The sequence below is a fragment of the Emydura macquarii genome, unplaced genomic scaffold, assembly GCF_026122565.2.
Source record: "Emydura macquarii macquarii isolate MOO-44397 ecotype Brisbane River unplaced genomic scaffold, CSIRO-AGI_Emac_v2 contig_1597, whole genome shotgun sequence".
Classification (NCBI taxonomy): Eukaryota; Metazoa; Chordata; order Testudines; family Chelidae; genus Emydura; species Emydura macquarii.
Genome location: NW_027131734.1, coordinates 1,616,840 through 1,634,004, shown reverse-complemented (window position 1 = coordinate 1,634,004; position 17,165 = coordinate 1,616,840). Strand labels below are relative to the sequence as shown.

Below are 17,165 nucleotides of genomic sequence, written 5' to 3'. Positions count from 1 at the left end.
GGTTTTTTAAGATGTTATAGGGTTATCCTTTGGTCCCTGATTATTTTCTATTTCATAGCAAGAACTGGATTTTTTAAACTGATTTACAGCGTTCAGTACAATTCACATGAAAGGCTGAATCTTTACATAGAAGTAGTGTAGTAGACTGTGGGATTATATATGGGATGCATATTCTCTGTATTAGGTCTCCTCAGCGTACAGAAGGTTCAAATATTTGATTAAAGACTAGTTAAGAGCTAATCTTTTTTTTAAAAAAAGACACTCTTCCTTCAAGATATGTGGAGGGTTTAAGGATCATATGCAGTGATAAGGTTAGCTTGAAACAATTTACTGTAATTTGGAAGTTTAATGAAAGATCTCTCTCTCTCAGCTAGGTTAACATTTGTCTCATGAGACTGATCAATGTAGTTCCTTTGCAAGCAAGTTTTCCACAGCAACAAAATCTCACTGATATTTTTACAACAGCCACCAGTTTTCACTTAATTGTTTTAGAGTGTAAGGAGTCTGAGCTGTCCAACAGAATATTGTTTGTTACATTCTCCTCTTCTTGTGAAGAGTTTTAAAAGGGATTTTAGACCTTGATGGCGAGAATCCCAAAACAAGAGTAAAATGAATTTATTTTATTGCAAACAAACGTCTAAAGTTAAATTTCTCCACCTACTTTTTTAAAGAGAAAAAGGAATCAGCAGGCTAAGGAGATACACCCATTTGAGAATTGACATGATTAAAAATTAGATATAAAATGGGTGACTCACAGTTTCATTAGCTTACAAAATGGTGGAGTAACTACTACAAGCACACTAGGTATACAGTATTTTAGGGGGAAAAGGGTTATACAGACACACAGCTAACTTCATATAGATCCCATTAGACAACTGGATTTACAACAAGTTTTGTTTAATAAGAAATGGGCAAAGCCAGCTTCTTTTCAGAATCAAAATGCAGAACAAATGGAAAATAATTCATGGTGTTGTACCTTCACAAGTTTGAGCCTTCACAATTAATGCAACCAAGTTTTACACTTTAAGAGCTCTTCTACATGCACTCCACCTTCACTATTTAGCTCCCGGTTTCCTCTTTGCCCCCCGTTTTGCTGAACTCCAATGTTCTAGAACCTTTCTAGTTATTGCCAGACACTCGTTCTCCCACTCCCCCCACCCAGAAACTGCATAGAGAGGATGGAGTGTAATATGAGCATTACATAGTCTCATAATATTCATGAGGGCCACTATGAGCCTCTACATGAATCTGGTTGCTAACATTTCTATTAAATTGTGACAATGACTCACGACTGTTTCCTAGAAATTGGGGGAGGAGAGAAAAAGGAGAAATTCTTTAATAAAAAGACACCAGGTACAAAGCAACGTTTTACTTTTGTTGTGGTTTAAAAAAAAAAAAAAAAAAAAAAATAATCACATTTTACAGATAAAATGTAGAACCCTGAAATACTGACACATTCTCTTATCGTGCACAATGCTGAGGTTCTCTTACGAATCACTTTAAAACTGCAATTAAAAATGTACAAAAAAAGAAAAGAAAAAAATCAACCCACAAAGCTTCTAAAAAAGGAACCCGCAGGCACTTCCTCTTGTGGAATGTTTAAAAAGTTAGCCTACTAAAGAAAAACAGTCGACTTCTTGTGAAGGTTTTGGAGAAATATGTATCAGTTCGTTTATTTGGGTATTCAATAATATCCTTGGTGATAATGCTGACTCCATGGCTTCTGACCCCAGAATTGCTGCAACAGATGGATAAATAATTAATTTTGAACTGTAACCAGACATTACTCACAGCTCACTTTCCTACATTAAATGTATTTACGTGGAAATTAGATGACAGCTAACTAACCAGAGATGGTTTAAAACAAATATTCAGCTGGCAGTAATATATGAAATGTAGGAGAAACAAGAGTCTTCATGTTCCCTCTTAAGTGAACCTGCCAGTATTGAGACTCAACTTTGGACAGCTTTTTCACACGGACTTCAAATAAAAGTCTCTGAGATTACTTACACCCTGCTGCCACTGGTTGTAGCCCTGAGATTGGTTTTTGTAGCCACGATTATTTCCCCTTCCTCTGAAATTCTGTAACAAGAAGGTATTTTAGAACACTACTGCATCTGTTGTAGGCCACATTACAGAAGGGTATGCATTAGAATCCAAGACCTACCAGTGCACCTGTCATGCTATAAACCATGCAGACACACTGAAAAGCTTTTAAATGCTTACGTTTCTCTCCATTGTTTCAGAGACTTTGGTGAGGCTTTTGGATTCACTTGATAGGTTTCATAAGCCAGTAGCTCTTCGGACCACCAGCAACAACAGCTTGAGAACTGGCTAATCCAGTTCTAACTCATTTCCAGCTGGCTAATACCTCTGAGACAACTATAAATACAAACACATTCCTATCCTTTCATGTAAGCAACTGTAGTAGTCGCCACAAGGATGTTACGTGATCAGACAAATATATGGTTAATTTAACTATGAATGAGAGAAAAGGTGATGCCCAAAGTTTGGGATGCAAACCACACTACAGAAATGTACTTGAGAATCTTCATACTGGAAGAAATGCAGCATTCTGGCTTAACATCAGTGTTTGGGAAGTTTGTCAACTATGTCTACTAGCTGGGGCTCCATCTGCCGGCTCTTCTGTAGTCCAAGATAATCAAACATAACTTTGGTATGTTTCCACTGAAGTCTGTCCATCAGGAAGAATAGCAATTAAGTCCCTGGTGTTGTTCAGACCACAAACAACTATTATGAGATCCTCACAAGTTTATGGAACATGACTATTTCTAGAAGAGGAAGTCACCTTAAACAGCTGCTCTTTTGCTTTCAAGTTAACACTTCATTAATACACTACAAGAACATCTGGACCACTTATTACAGTCACACAATGGATATGCTATTTGATATTTGGAATAGCAAGGAGCTAATACTTATTACTTATCCTCATTATCTTGCCTAAAATGAATGCACTGTGCTTAACTGGTGTATCATGCATTAAATCAGCCCCCAAATTGTGATGCCCATGTCCTCACACAACTGACATGGCTGGTCATAAGCAGCTTCCGTGGCTGCTCCTTAACCATAAGCAATGCACATTTTGGATTGCAGTGCCTGAAGCAGTTAAAATTCATATTTCCTGTTTGCACCCTTTTGTTACTAAACTTATTCCTTCAGTTACATTTTACCTTATTTGCAATGGAGAACCTTGTGCATCTGTACATCTTGGGAGGCAAGGTCTGTGTTCCATGTACACAGTCCCTATTGTTATTTTTCAAGTCTTGGGAGTCTGAATATGGTAGCTCCAAGACTTTTGAGTCTACATACACCTGCACATATTCCACAGAACAAGTACATTCATTTACTGGGTTACTGCTATTAAATTTGTGAAAATACTTTCTTAGTTATGCATTTTTCAGAAGCATTCTTCCAAGGTGCTGTCCCTTTCGCTCACCAACAAATCTAGTCAACATTTTTATTAAATCAGTTAACTGTTAAAGAGAAACTTGTGCTTCCTACATTCCTCCTCATGTGGCAGGGGCAGAAATGAACTACCTTAACTGCTCTTGGGCACCAAACAGCTAGTGGTGGAGGGTCTGATGGTGAGGTGCTTAGATCAGTGATCACAGCTTTCACAAACACATGAAAAATATTTTGTGGGAATGTACTGAGAAATTCTACCATAGTGTGCTTAGACAACAAAACAAGAGCTCTAAATTTCTTCTGATTTAACAGGAGAATGGCAAGATTTTATGCTTTTGCTATTATACAAGATTCACCAGCTCTAAGCAGGTCTAATAAAGGTTTGGTACTATTTGTGTAAGCAAGCATTCCAAATACTTGCACCAGTATTAAAAAGCCAGAATTATCTAAAGCAGACAGACCTTTTAACACAAACTCACCATAACACTACCTAGTATCACAGAATTGTTTTATAAGCTATGAATCAAGATGCTTCAACCTGCAAATCTGTAACTCATTACCACTGCAGTCTTTCATATAAGAAATTGCCTTAAATACCTGGTAGTTCAGCATTAGCACACATACAGAATGAATTACCTGGTTGTAGTTCCCCCTGTTGGGCATTCCACCTCTGTTATAGTTTCCTCTGTTTGAGTAACCACCTCTGCTTGGAAAGACAGGACCACGAGGGTATGGATAGCCAATTGCGCCACCGCCGCCACCACCGCCACCACCTCCTCCTCCTCTCTGAGGCATATTGCCACCTCTCCTGTTGTATCCACCACGGTTCCCAGGGACTGTGGGAAGGGGAGGGGGAAAGAAAAAAAAAAAAAAAGAGCATTTGTTTGACAACTCTTTCTTATATGAAAACTACTGTTTAATTTGAGATGTGGCAGCTATGTTTTACACCTACTACATTTTAGAGGAAGATGCCTTTTGCCTAATGGATTTGGATGCCAAGCCCACTGGCTTCAAATGAAACAAAGAGTTTAAGCAACTTCTGATACATATCTTACTGATTAAAATTTCCACACACACCAATGTAGTACAAAACCAAATACCAAACCTAAATGAGAAAATTCGGTGGCAGCACCCTAGACAAGCCATATGAATATGGTACAGGATCTCTAAATTCCATCTAAATTAGTGACTAATTTAAGTTAGTTAGCAAACTATTTTGACTTTCTATTCAAGTTTACTTGGAGTTGAAGTCAAGCTTTCCCCAGCATTAGGATAATGAAAACAGCTATAGTCAAAAGTTTAACACCAAAGCCATCTTACAGAAATGCCTATTAAGTTACAGGTCTGTTTCTAGGCTTACCTCCTCCTCTGAAGTTGCCACGCATGTTGAATCCTCCACGTCCTCTCTGGCCACCTCTGTTAAACTGATTTTTACCACTTTTTTTGTTACTCTTCTTTGAGCCAGTGTTCTGTTTCTTTTCCGGAGGAAGAGATTTTTTACTTTCTTCTTTATATTGTTCCAAGAGCTTCTGAGCCTCCTCTTTTTGTAATTCTACATAGGTTATTTCATCAAAACATTCTGCTACCTCCGGCAGCGTGAAGTTTCCTATAAAGGAGAAAACACTCGATGTTCAGAATATTCATTCAGATACAATTAAACCCATAAATCACTCCTCCTACAAGAGCAGGGACAAAATCCATAAACTGAATCACTCAATATGAAGAAAGACTTAGGAGTGGTAAGTGAAGCAAACAATTCACCAAGAAGTTGCTAATACTATTCAAAGCTAGAATATTGTCTACTAATTTTTGAAACCTGCACTCAGAGCAAATATCAGTGTCTGCCAAGCACATTTTTTTTTTTTTTTTTAAATATAGGGCACTTTATGCCAAGACAGCTTTGTGCATCTGCATGAAGCATATCAGCATGACTGAGTAGTGTTAAGGACTGCAGCAGAGGGAACACACAATGTAGTGTTGTCTTACAAAGCTATGATAGTCTTCCAGTTTCTAGGTTTTAGTGTAACTGTTTTAAGGTAAGCAAATTTGAAGTCTAAAAATTTACATTATCCCTTTAAACAGATACTCAACATCCTAAAACACAGTATAGGATTATATTCCATGCCTTTCATTTTGAGAACTGCATGCTCTGGAAGATCTTTTCCCTCCACCTCTGCCTTCTTTTGTGTTCTTTGCTTGTAGTCTTCATCTTTTGGGCAAACAACAACTGCTTTGCGCTGGAAGCCTGCAAACAGGCACATTTTTCTCCTCTGCGCAGCTGCAGACACATTTGTCTGAAAAAAATGCAGTTACTTACTACACGTAGCTGTCATTGTCAGAACTTAAGGAAGTTAAGCTTATGGTGTATAAATTTCACCTCTACAAGAACTTGCAATGAAGTTTACATGTAAGTGGAAGGAAAGATGTAGCATGGTGCAACTTTACAAAATCTTACACTCTTTGGATGTAAACACTATTTTCCTCAACACCCCACAATTTCAGAGACAACTTAAATATGACATATGAAGCAATTAAAAATGCTTTTTAGTACAGTCCAACTTTTTGCCTCCTCAATGAGGTAAGCAGGGAAAGTTGCAAAGTGCAACTAAGACCAGCTGCTAAATTCTAAACCTGAATCCCATTAAGTTATTTCATTCTAATTTAAAATCAATTTCATAGTAATTTCATACTGTAATTTATACCTGATCCAAAATGAAGTTCCGCTTCTTACGAGCGGCAATCTCAATGAACTTGCCAAGACACTGTGGAGCTCTCTGCAACAGTGTGTTAAGTTTTCCAGTGTCAGCCATCTGCCGCTTAAAACCTGCAACCTACAGAAATATATTTTCCAAAGTTATAGTAGCACTGATCCTGTTGCTGACCTATTTCTTTGTTAGATGCTTTTATCTGGCACTGAAAGCTTAAATTTTTTTAAGCAAACTCATCTGAATTGATGTTCTTAACAATACTTCACAAAAGAAACAGTAATTCTTTAAAATGTCTGCTATGGCAAGAGGGCAATCGCTCTTTATAACCACCACAGACACCATGCAAAAGCAATCACTACAACATTACAATCTCCATGTCAGAATTTAGAGGCATACCTCGTTCTCAAATAGCAATACAGGACTAAAATACTTAGACATCTAAGAACTAACAAGTCTACCAAAGAAATTTGATTTCTACTAAGAACATATACCACGTAAGATTCAGAAGCCCGCTGTAATTCATGCTATATTTACTTTGTTTAGCCAAAATTCCTCAAGTCATCCAATACCCCAAGGAACTATTCAATACTTTGTGATCTTAAGTATTAAAAAAAAGTATGGGGGGAGGAAAAAACCAAACCACACCCAAGTAAACTTTCAGAAGCTTTAAGTACCTTTATTAATCTACTGACAGACCTCCATCCTGCCACTACTTACCATCATTTTGTCCATAATAGTGTTTGTTCCAAGTATGTTGTATTTTCCAGGGTTTTCTGCTGCATGTTTGGTAACCCATGTAGTCTTCCCAGCTCCAGGCAAGCCAATCATCATTACCACCTATTATGACACAGTTTAGATGTTATAGTTTAAGTGGAATGCCAAATATAGAAGCTGTGCTAATTGGCAGCTTCTCAAAAAGTGTTGCCATAATTATGCCAATTATTGCTTTAACTGGTTCTTTTTTTTTTTTCCTTTAAATTAAGACAGTGGAGAAACACCGGGAACAGGTACAAACATAAGCTGGTAAACTTTATAAAATGGCTAATCTCAAAAATTTAACCACTTTAACATCATAAGATACCTGTTTCAAGAAGTAACATCCACACAGGATGCCAAAATGACTTGTGTAAGAAGGTTTTCAATAGAATTACTGCAGTTGGGTTTTTTTAAAAGCATATTAATCTAAAACATTGGTTCTTCAAAAAACCATCACACTTACTTCACAGTCTTTCTTCTGATCAGGTCCCGTTGGTCCTCTAACTCGATCTTCTAACGGAACCTTCTGGATGAAGCTATACTCTTCAGGTATGGCAAAGTAGGGTTCATCCTTTTGACCAAAGTTGAATTCAATTGCACAGTTATGGCAGAGAACATGTGGGAAGAGTGGTCGCCCATCAAGAACTTCCTTACTGATCTTGAATGCAACACCAAGATCCTGGCCGTTCTTGGAATATGAGAGTTCCACTTCATCGCCTTCAAAATTCTGTTAATACATGAAATTAAGTTTATTTTGCACTAGTATAAAGACCAAATTAGAAGGAATCCAATTATGCAGTATATAATCACTTCAAGTTTCTTTTTATAAAGATTTCATGATGGACTTTGTTGCCATTTTTTTGTTTGCAATACAAGTAATCCAACATAACCTATTTTAAAATTTGCTAGAAATAAGGAAAATGCAGACCTTACAATAAACATAGATAAAAGTTATAAAACTTTGTATATTTTAAATTTCTTCCAAACATAGAAAATGGCTTAAACTCAGTTAAACAGCATTAAGTAATGTACCAACACTAAGAAAATTAACCAGAATGTTTAAGATAAGTATCTTGGCTCCAGTTTTTTGGAATCGGGTTAGCCCTTCCCACATAACTGAGACAGAAAATTCAAAGTTTCAAAAATATGGAAATAGTGGAAAACTTACAGCAAAACACCCAATCACATCATTTTCATCAAACTTCTCACCGAAGTCTTCAGTCTCACAATTGCATGTCTTTATTCCTTTTAGAGAATATCCATAAGAAAATTCTTCTTCACCTGGTGAAAAAAAGGGACAATTTAAAGGAAAGCTACAGTGACTAGCTACAGTCTTGTGTTATAGATGTATTTTTTAGAATATTGACAAGTACTTTTAAAGATCGTTTATATTCATTCCATTGAACTGTGCAGTGCCTCATTTTGCAGACGCTTCAGCTTAGGTTGCTATCTATGAGGAGTTTCAAGATACAGAAAATGCAACTAGACATCAAAAAGAAATCAGATACCCCAAAATCCTCTACGGCAGCCTGTTTTTCAACATTTTGTTGTTTTAATCATTTCTAGTTTTAAAAGAATTCACACTATAGGTTTTGTTACATCCCTGAACTTCTCTACTCACTCCAGTGATGATCTACAATTCCAGAATTCTACCTTACAAACTGTCAAAATGACCACACTCTTACTTTTATAAAACATTTGACTTTTAATTAAACTAATTAGATGGCATCTAAGACCTGTTTTTAAAGGAGCCTATACCAGCACCAGATGCTGCCCCAGTTTACTATTTGTATAAATTTGTATAAATAGTAAACTTTTTAACAAGTACAATAGACAGGAATAAAACTGGATCTTAAATTCTGAAGAGTTGTTTGTGAAGCAGCACACCTCTAAAAATATTAGTTTACAACTACTGCAGCAGAAACAAATGGGAACCTCACATATCTTCAAAGATGGCAACTCACCAACAGTGGTGGGTGTTTATTCCTCCTAATATTCTGCAGTCTAAATACTTAATTTCCTTTCATCCAGTAGAGAACTCTTCCCTCCTGCCCACTTTCAAAAGTGAAGGAAGTGGGGATATTTTGATAGAAACATCACATCATTCTTTATTTTTCTATTAATAATTCTGAGAGTAACATCCTTGTTTCTTTCTCTGGACTTACGCCAACATACTTGTTTTCGCAACCTGCTCTTCAAGTCAGTCTTGTGCCGATGGCATATATTATATGCAGAGCAGAGATCATTATACAGAATTATTCTACATAGTTGATGCTTATCATCAAGAGGGAAGCACCATTCTTGCAAAGTCAACTAGCCCATACCCCTATAATATTTAAAAACAACTTGTTTTGGCCCAAGAAGTGTACCCTTCTTTCAAAGCCACTGTTTTCACAGAATCCTTTGATACAATGCCTATGTTAGTGTGTTTAAGGGGCATCACCAACAGTAAAAAAAAGCCTATACCAATTTAATTACTTTATAAGAAGTGAGGTGGTCATCAAAAACAGGCTGAATGACTTTTAGGTAATTTTAAGTAATACTGACAGACATTTTGAAATCTTACCAAGCAACATTCCACTTGTACTCAGTGACCAGCCAACCCGCACTTCATGTATGTCAATGTCTTTTGTATACAGATGTTTAACAGGAATCTTCTCTGTAACCTGTTTTTGAACAAAAAGGTATGTCTGCCTTCAAGAGTCTTGTTTATGGAGTGGTTGGGGCATCTGAAGTACAAGGAGCCCCTCTAACTTAAAAATTAGTATTATGTTGAACAAAAAATTCACTGTGGACTCTTCTGTATGGGGATATGTCAGTACTTTGAGCGTATATGAGAGTGAACATTATTCTAGTCAATAAGGTACAGATTAAAGTGCAGTATTACATGAAGAAAAGAAGACAGCAGTTTTGGCTGTAGTGACAGACGTTTAAAGCTTAACAATATCTCTTTTATAGCAAAGGATTGAAAGACTCCTAGCAAAACAGCTCTTTCGGCAAATGTTATCAACTTTCGCAGAACCTATGCTTTGTTTAAAGAAGTGTTACTCTATGGTTGCAAAGAACACGTGAACACCCTTATGTCCCCATAAGTATGCAGACAGCTAGCTGTCAAGTTTGTTGCTGCTCAGAGCTTTGCCAAGCTTTATCAAGTGAAAACTGACCAGAATCCTATATGCTCTTCAAAGTCATAAGCAGAATGAAACTGACTTGAAGCCAAGACAATTGGGGCAATCACTGGTGGGTTGCTTGAGTTGAGTAGTTATGATAATGGCAGAAGGCACCAAGAATTCATCAAGGAAGCCTGGGAAAAGGAGATACCCACCTACCAACCCTTACCGAAGGCAGAAAGCCTGAGGGCACTGGATGAAAGGGGAACAAAAAGCAACTACGTTTGCGCATGGGGTGCGTGAAAAGAAAAGGCTGAAAAATTTAAGATATAAGCTGGAGGCAGATAAAAAAAAAAAGTTAGCCAGGACAAGGACATGCTCCTGGTAGTAATTTCTGCACCCACCCCTTTCCCAACAGATGGGAGAAGGCATTAACTTCCTACATGGCTGTGGACCATCTACAGCACTGCTTCTTTCCCTGTCCCACCCTGATTAACGTTGAGCTTCAGCTAGGAGACAGAGTCCTGACTATTAGTTGTCTAGAAAAGTTACCAACTCCTATGTAGGAGCAGAGGATTGGGTATGGCCAGGAATAAGACTGCTGGGTTAAATTACAATTAAATACAATACCATTTTATTTCTTTAGAATGTAAGTGACATGAAGGGCAATCCTTTTGTCTTGACTAGTTGGTGTCAGCTATGTTTTTCAAGCCTTGTTTATAGCTACATGATTCAAATGCAAATCTCTGTGTTTTGTAGAGTCTTTGTATAAAACAAAGCAATTTTGCCAATAAAGTTGTCACTTTTCATGTTTTAAATAAAGTTGTTCCTCTGGTCCATGCAGAAAATTATGGTAAACCCCTATGATCTGTATTTATCCCATCTAATCTAGCTACAATTGAATGTAATTATATTTTTGTAAAATTCCAGGTATACCTAGATAAGCAATAATAATTAAAAGATGTCTTACACATGCTTGAGATTATTCCTCACCAAAACAGTAATAATCTGATTTACCTTCATCTCAAAGCAGACTTTGCCTTTAGAAACTCCATAGGAGGCTCTCCCTCCAGCCCAGAGAAAGGCAAAACTTTCCATGGTCAGCGACGAAGCACTAAAACGGTCTCTTGAGATTTTAAAATGTAAGTCGCAGTTATCTGTTAATATAATAAAAATCACGCTGTTTACTGCTTTTCATATTAATGTCTGAAATTTAAAAAAAGACTAGTTTATAACAAATATTGTTAGTATGGGTATTCAATTTTAGGCACTCAAATAGGTGGTTTGACTTTCAAAAGTCCCAAGCACCAAGAGGAGCTGTTGAAGTCAACATGTATTGCAAGTGGGCTCAGCACTCATGAAAGTAAGCCAATTATTCAGATGCCCATATATGGCTTTAGATGTAACCTTAGGCACTCACACTAAAAAGCCCAGAGGAAGCCTGATGAGTGTGTTCTCAATCAGTTCTACACATTTATTGACGTTTCCCCAGTTTCCTATAAAACCTGTAGCGAATGAGTCTTAAACAGTGACGTAAAATTTATTTCTAATTTCTACTTACCATGTGGTATAGAAGGTAAAACTGTTTACAGACAGATATAAAAAATAGCACTTATCAGTGTTTAAGATTAACAGTGTATACAACAGTTTCTAAAGAACAGTGTTAACAAGATATATATATATATATATACACACACATAGCTTTGATACTTGTTTGTGATAAGTCTATGTTGCTGACAAGCAACCATATTAAATTCAAGCCAACTAAAATAAAAGATACTGCAAATCAGATGTAGGTAGCTTATGCTGGAAGAGCATGGCAGGAGACAATCCTTCAAATGAGAAAGAAGTGCCACATGCTAGAAACTATCCTACCCCCCAAAAAACAAAGCAGCACTGGAGCACGGTTGGAACCTTAGTCCTGAAGAGCATGTAACACCATGGAAGCCTCTAGAGAGCAAAAATGGCAGATCTAAAGCTGTAACAAGCCAATGTAACAGAGGGACATGAGGTGTGGGATGCAAGTCCCAAAGAATATACTACAAGCCACAGCCAGGCTGAAATTTGGCAAATATATATATCCTGCCCGAGTATTAGACTTGCTTACCATTTGCATTTTGTATTTAGAACACATATAAGCTTTAAAAGTTAACAGTAACCAATCTATACACAAGGGAACTGTACTGTTTTATATGCTGCATCTTCTGATATTCTTAAACTAAAAAGTCTTAACAGGACATATACTGTAAATCTGGGATTTATGGAACCTGGTATTTCCATATAAACAAAATGAGAATTCTGGTATCATCCCTTTCTACTACCACAATGTTTGCATTTCCAAATGTATTTCCCACTAATAAAAAACTTTTCATCCATAGCTCTCAGAGCATTTTTGGTACCCTCCACACATTATTGTATACAAATCAGAAAGAGAAACTGATTAAAGATAAACAACCTACATAAAAGTGTTTTGCTTACCTGTTTTATAAAAACATTTTAAAATTAACACCTCTTTGTATGCAAGTGTCAGGAGTATATAATCTGGATCAATGTTGCCCAGAAGCTGACCTGAGTAGAAATATAATCTAAAAACTGTGGTGGACTGAAATACAGCACACCAATACACATGGAGTGTTTTCTCATGCCACTTCTCATACTAAGCTGGTATCTCTCTAAGAGTGACAGCACTTCAATGGCATAACTACTACTTTGTGATTTAAAAAACTAGATCACTAGTAGTGGTACAATAAAACCACAGCTACGATCCAGGCACTATGAAAGATCCATCATTAAAAGACAGTTGCTGCCAACAAGTAGTTTTCAAATAAGAATGAAATCTAGTCTGTCAAGAAACACTATCAAACTGAATGAATGGCTAGTCACTTTCCAAAAAAAAAATTGTACGTTTGAGAGACTACAGCTAATCTCACATTGTCCATTGATGTGACTGTGAATCCACATTTTCCCAGTTTTAAAGTTTCTCCACAAACAGTGGAAATAGATGCCAAAATATGTAAAGCAAACTAACTGGAATATGAAATATTTATATTTTTTCAGCTCTAGTAATCTTAGTGTTACTTGCAGCACTACTAATATGCATGTGACTTTTAAACAAGTGTGATCTAAACTGTTGTCTCTTTATTGAACATGAAGGATATAATTTGCAGCTGTCAGACTGGATAAGGTTTCTTTTTAAATTGACACGGTAACTGTCCATTTGTGTCAAGGCATTGCTTTATATGGAGACCATTCAACACTAGTGATGTCACATCTCCCAAAAAACTAGTTCTCCTGCCACTCCTGATTTATCCTTAATGGCAGCTCCAAGTGCTCACAAGGTGGTCAGTCTCTCCCCTTTATAAATTTACTATTCTGAAGAAATTAATCACATAATACATAGTTAGAATTAGTTCAGCACTCATATGTCAAGTTCAGAGACTAATGTACAGTTGACATTACAAGTGAACTATAGCTAAGATTTTACAGCTGTAAAAAGATTTATACACAAGTGGTTAGAATTCTCCATTCACACCAATACATCACTGCTTCACATTAATGACAGACAACAAATTAGATGTGAACTAATGGTTTTGTTCTAACTTATTAATTCCAATGGAAAGACTGCTTGTTGCAAAATAGGGCGTAAGTGAACTAAAAAGCAGGATTACTTCATTACAATAAGTACTTTATCTTATCACTATACTGTTTAATCTTTGAAATTGAAGTAAGCTGCCCCTTCCCTCCCAAGTTAGAAAAGTTACACTGTACAATAGAGCCTGTACATACCATTTCATAATTAAGTTCTCAATCTAAACCAGCCAGTTGAGTTTCTTCCCACTGTGGTTTATGGCCTTACTGTACCCCATCCTCCCCACTTTAAATCTCATTTGTTAACACCTGCTTCAGTAACTGTTTAATATTTTGGAAAGGTCTTCGTTATAGATCTGACATCCCTTTGCAATATACATCCTGAAACCTCTTCCCCACCCCTAGTTCTCCAACAAAACCAGGGCTGTTATTTTTTAATTTTAAACAACATACAGGGAATAAAACAAAGTAAAGTCTCTCAAGACTTTCTTCATACATCATAAAAAGCAGAAAAGGGGCACAAGCCCATTATGAAGTCCTTTACAAGACACTTTTAATGGTGAAAGTCAACCAACATGTTCCTACTACAGTTCAACAAGCTAGTTTTAAAAAAACCAGAAATATGCCCCTTGTCACCAGAACTAAAAAAACTGATTTACTTACAAGTATCAAGACAAACCACTGTGTCATCAAACTGTTCATCTTCTTCTTCAACAGGTGGTTGAGGAGATTTGGCCCTGAAAAGCAAAAGCATAAAATTTGTAAAAATTGTTATTAAAGAAAATGTATCAAAGTATAATTAATACCTAGTTTTTAGTGCTTTTCATCAGTAGACCTCTAATAATATTTAGTGCTTTAAAGTTTTTCTACCTGCTGTACTTGTTTTCTTCAATGTACTCAAAATATCCACGGCCATGGTCTTCACGTGGTCTCTTTACACCTCTCTTTTTATCACCAGCTTTTTGTTCTGTTTTAGCATCCCCTACAAAAGTGACAAAATGAAAAAATGTTTAAAGGTAGGTCGTATTGAGAAATGTGTTTTAATTTCTGAAAGTTAGTCTTTACCTAAATATTAAGTTTCAAATTAAAATGGAAGGAACACACAAGCTAACAGCCAGAAAATTATAACAGCTACCCTGCATAGAGATCTCTTAAAATTAGAGGAAAAACTATAAAAATGCAGTGTTGCCCAATCTGCAGCGCTAAAAGTCTGACAATGACTTAGTCTGAAAATTACTGAAACTTACTTCATAAATTGTCAGATCTGTGAGAAATGTGGCAAGAATAATATGAGCTCATTTATACTGTCCCTGCAGAGAAGACACCTGCTGTGCTCAGGGCACAGGAAGGTTAAGCAGAAGGGACTCCAGTAACTCACTGTATTAAATAGATCATTTACAGCCTCCTTCCCCTCCCCCCCGTAGGACACACTGGGGCTGCGCACACGAGAGCGCTACAGAACTGCAGCGCCTCCCTCTCCGCCTGGCCAGGCGCAGCTTGGTGGCGGGGGCAGCTCAGCACGGGGCCTGGCGGCAGGGAAGGGGATTCCGCCTCCATTGTAGCGAGCGTTCCAAACGCGATCCCGAGCGAGGGAGCAGCCAGGCCGGAAACGACGTCACGCCGCGAAGCGCTCGTTTGCACAATACAGCGCGCCCCAGCGGCCCCTCCGCAGCCGCCCCTCCCCCAAGGCGCAGCCGCCCCTTCCCCCCTCGACCTCCCGCCGGCCGCGCTCGGGGACTAGCGCAACGGTCCCGCCCTCCCTCGTCGGCCTCGCGCCGCAACCCCACCTGCCCGAGACCCCACCTCCCCTCCCCCCCCCACCCGCCGCGCTGCAAGGGGACATGCGGCGGGGGCGGCGGGGGCAGAGGGCGCGAATCCCGTCAGCCCCCTCCCCCCACAGGGCCGGGGGGGACGGGGGGGGGGGGGGGCTCCGAGATGGATCTCGTGCTAAAGTACAAACCCCTCCGCCGGGAAACCGGCCCCGGGGGCCCCTCAGCCCCGGGGAGGCCGCCGCGCCCAGACCCACGCACTCACCGCCGGCGGCCTGGGGCCCGGGGCGGCCGCCTCCGCCGCCGCCTTCCGCTTTCTTCTTGTCCTGCTGCTGCGCTTGGTGCTTGGCGGGGCCCGCCGCGGCGGGGGCGGGGGCCGCTGGCGGGGATCCGGAGGCGCCGCCAGCGCTTTTGCCGGGCACCTCCTTGGCGGGCCCCCGCTGCTGGGGCTGCAGGAGCGGCGGCGGCGGCTGCTGCTGCTGGGGCGGCTGTTGCGGGGGCTGCTGCTCCCTGTGCCCGTTGGCGTCGCCGGCCGCGGCCTCCTCCTCGTCGGCGAGCTCGTCCTCCCCCTCCTGGAAGCCCTGGTCATCTCCGTTCTCATCCTCCTCTTCCTCCTCCTCCTCTTCCTCCTCCGAGCCGCCCGCCTCCTCCTCCATCGGGCCGCCGCCGGCCCCCGCTCGCTCGCCGTTCTCCTCGCCCAGCTCCATGGCGTCGCCATCGGCGGCCTCCATCCCTTCCTCGTCGTCGTCGTCGTCGTCCTCGGCGGTGGAGGCCGCGGCCTGGTCGGGGCCTCCCCCCTGGCCGCTCTCGCCCCCCTCCCCCTCCACGCTGCCGTTGCCGGGCTCGGCGACGCTGCTGGCGGGGCCTCCCCCGCCGACCTCCTCCTGGTCCAGCGCGGTCTGGAGCCGCTCCATGAGCTCGGCCTTGAGGCCCTTGTCGGAGAGGCGCCGCTTTTTCAGCTCCTCCTTCAGCTCCGACACCTTCAGCTTCTTCACGTTGACGGGCGAGCAGCTCATGGCGGCGGCGCGGTGCCTGGCGGCGCTGGGCTCGGTCGGGCGGCGGCGGCGCTGGGTCGAGGCCCCGGTGGCACGCGGGTGGGTGGGTGGCGCGGCTGGTTCGTGCGGCTGCGGCAGCTGCAGAGCGGACCCCGCCTGGCGCCAAATCCTTTCACCGAGCTCGCGAGGGAGAGACGCGCCTCGCGGGGCCGAGCACGCAGCTCTGCCCGCCGCGCCCCACCCGCGCACGCAATATACTCCCCCCTCCCTTCTCCCCGTGTACCGTAAATAGCGCCACGCGCCACAATAATCCCACTACCGTAAATATGCTCCCCAGCGCATACAATCTTGCCTACCCTCAGCTTTCCAGCGCGACAAAGGGGCAGGAGGAACATGACTAGTGCTCTTAGCAAAGGGCTACTGATGCTAGTTTTGCTTGTGCCATTGGCTGGGTATCACTTTGGACAGGTCCCTTCCCTGCTCTGTGCCTTGGCCCCCCTCTGTAAAATAGGGATGCCGATATCTACCCATCTTGTAAAGCACCCAGGTCCTTGGCCCAGAGTGCTATATAAATAGTAGTTGTCAGCACTGATTGATAAGGATTACAGATAGGAGGAGTGGAAGTGGGGCTGACTAGCTAGTAAACTGCAGCCTACAATCCTGCACAGTGTCCATTTAAACCTGACATGTTGCCTCATGGGGACGAGAGGCTGTAGTCTCCCCTTCCAGAAGGATGAGTTGGAGTATTGTCTCCCTGCCCCATGTGGCTGGTTGGTCCATATCTGCATCATCCATTAGAGAAAAGAAGAACAT

General features: G+C 40.7%; 1 protein-coding gene across 1 annotated transcript; it reads right to left on the bottom strand.

Annotated features, from left to right (window-relative positions):
* Positions 1-605: 605 nt before the first annotated feature.
* HNRNPU (heterogeneous nuclear ribonucleoprotein U) lies at positions 606-16,549 on the bottom strand. Its single transcript, XM_067555244.1, has 14 exons — positions 15,623-16,549; positions 14,459-14,570; positions 14,252-14,325; positions 11,018-11,157; positions 9,457-9,556; positions 8,059-8,171; positions 7,354-7,617; positions 6,852-6,971; positions 6,129-6,257; positions 5,552-5,720; positions 4,787-5,032; positions 4,063-4,262; positions 2,011-2,082; positions 606-1,738 (listed from the first exon to the last, which is right to left on the bottom strand). Exons 1-14 carry the CDS (start codon positions 16,371-16,373, stop codon positions 1,685-1,687), a joined length of 2,544 nt encoding a protein of 847 aa, XP_067411345.1. The 5' UTR covers positions 16,374-16,549; the 3' UTR covers positions 606-1,684.
* Between the last annotated feature and the right edge of the window lie 616 nt (positions 16,550-17,165).

What these genes read in the sequence shown, in the direction of transcription:
- HNRNPU (XM_067555244.1), bottom strand. Translation starts at nt 16,373, where the DNA reads ATGAGCTGCTCGCCCGTCAACGTGAAGAAGCTGAAGGTGTCGGAGCTG. An exon ending in GAAGAAAACAAGTACAGCAG is followed by an intron (nt 14,326 to 14,458) that starts GTAGAAAAACTT and finishes TTTGCTTTTCAG; the next exon opens with GGCCAAATCTCCTCAACCAC. An exon ending in ATCAGAAGAAAGACTGTGAA is followed by an intron (nt 6,972 to 7,353) that starts GTAAGTGTGATG and finishes GTGTCATAATAG; the next exon opens with GTGGTAATGATGATTGGCTT.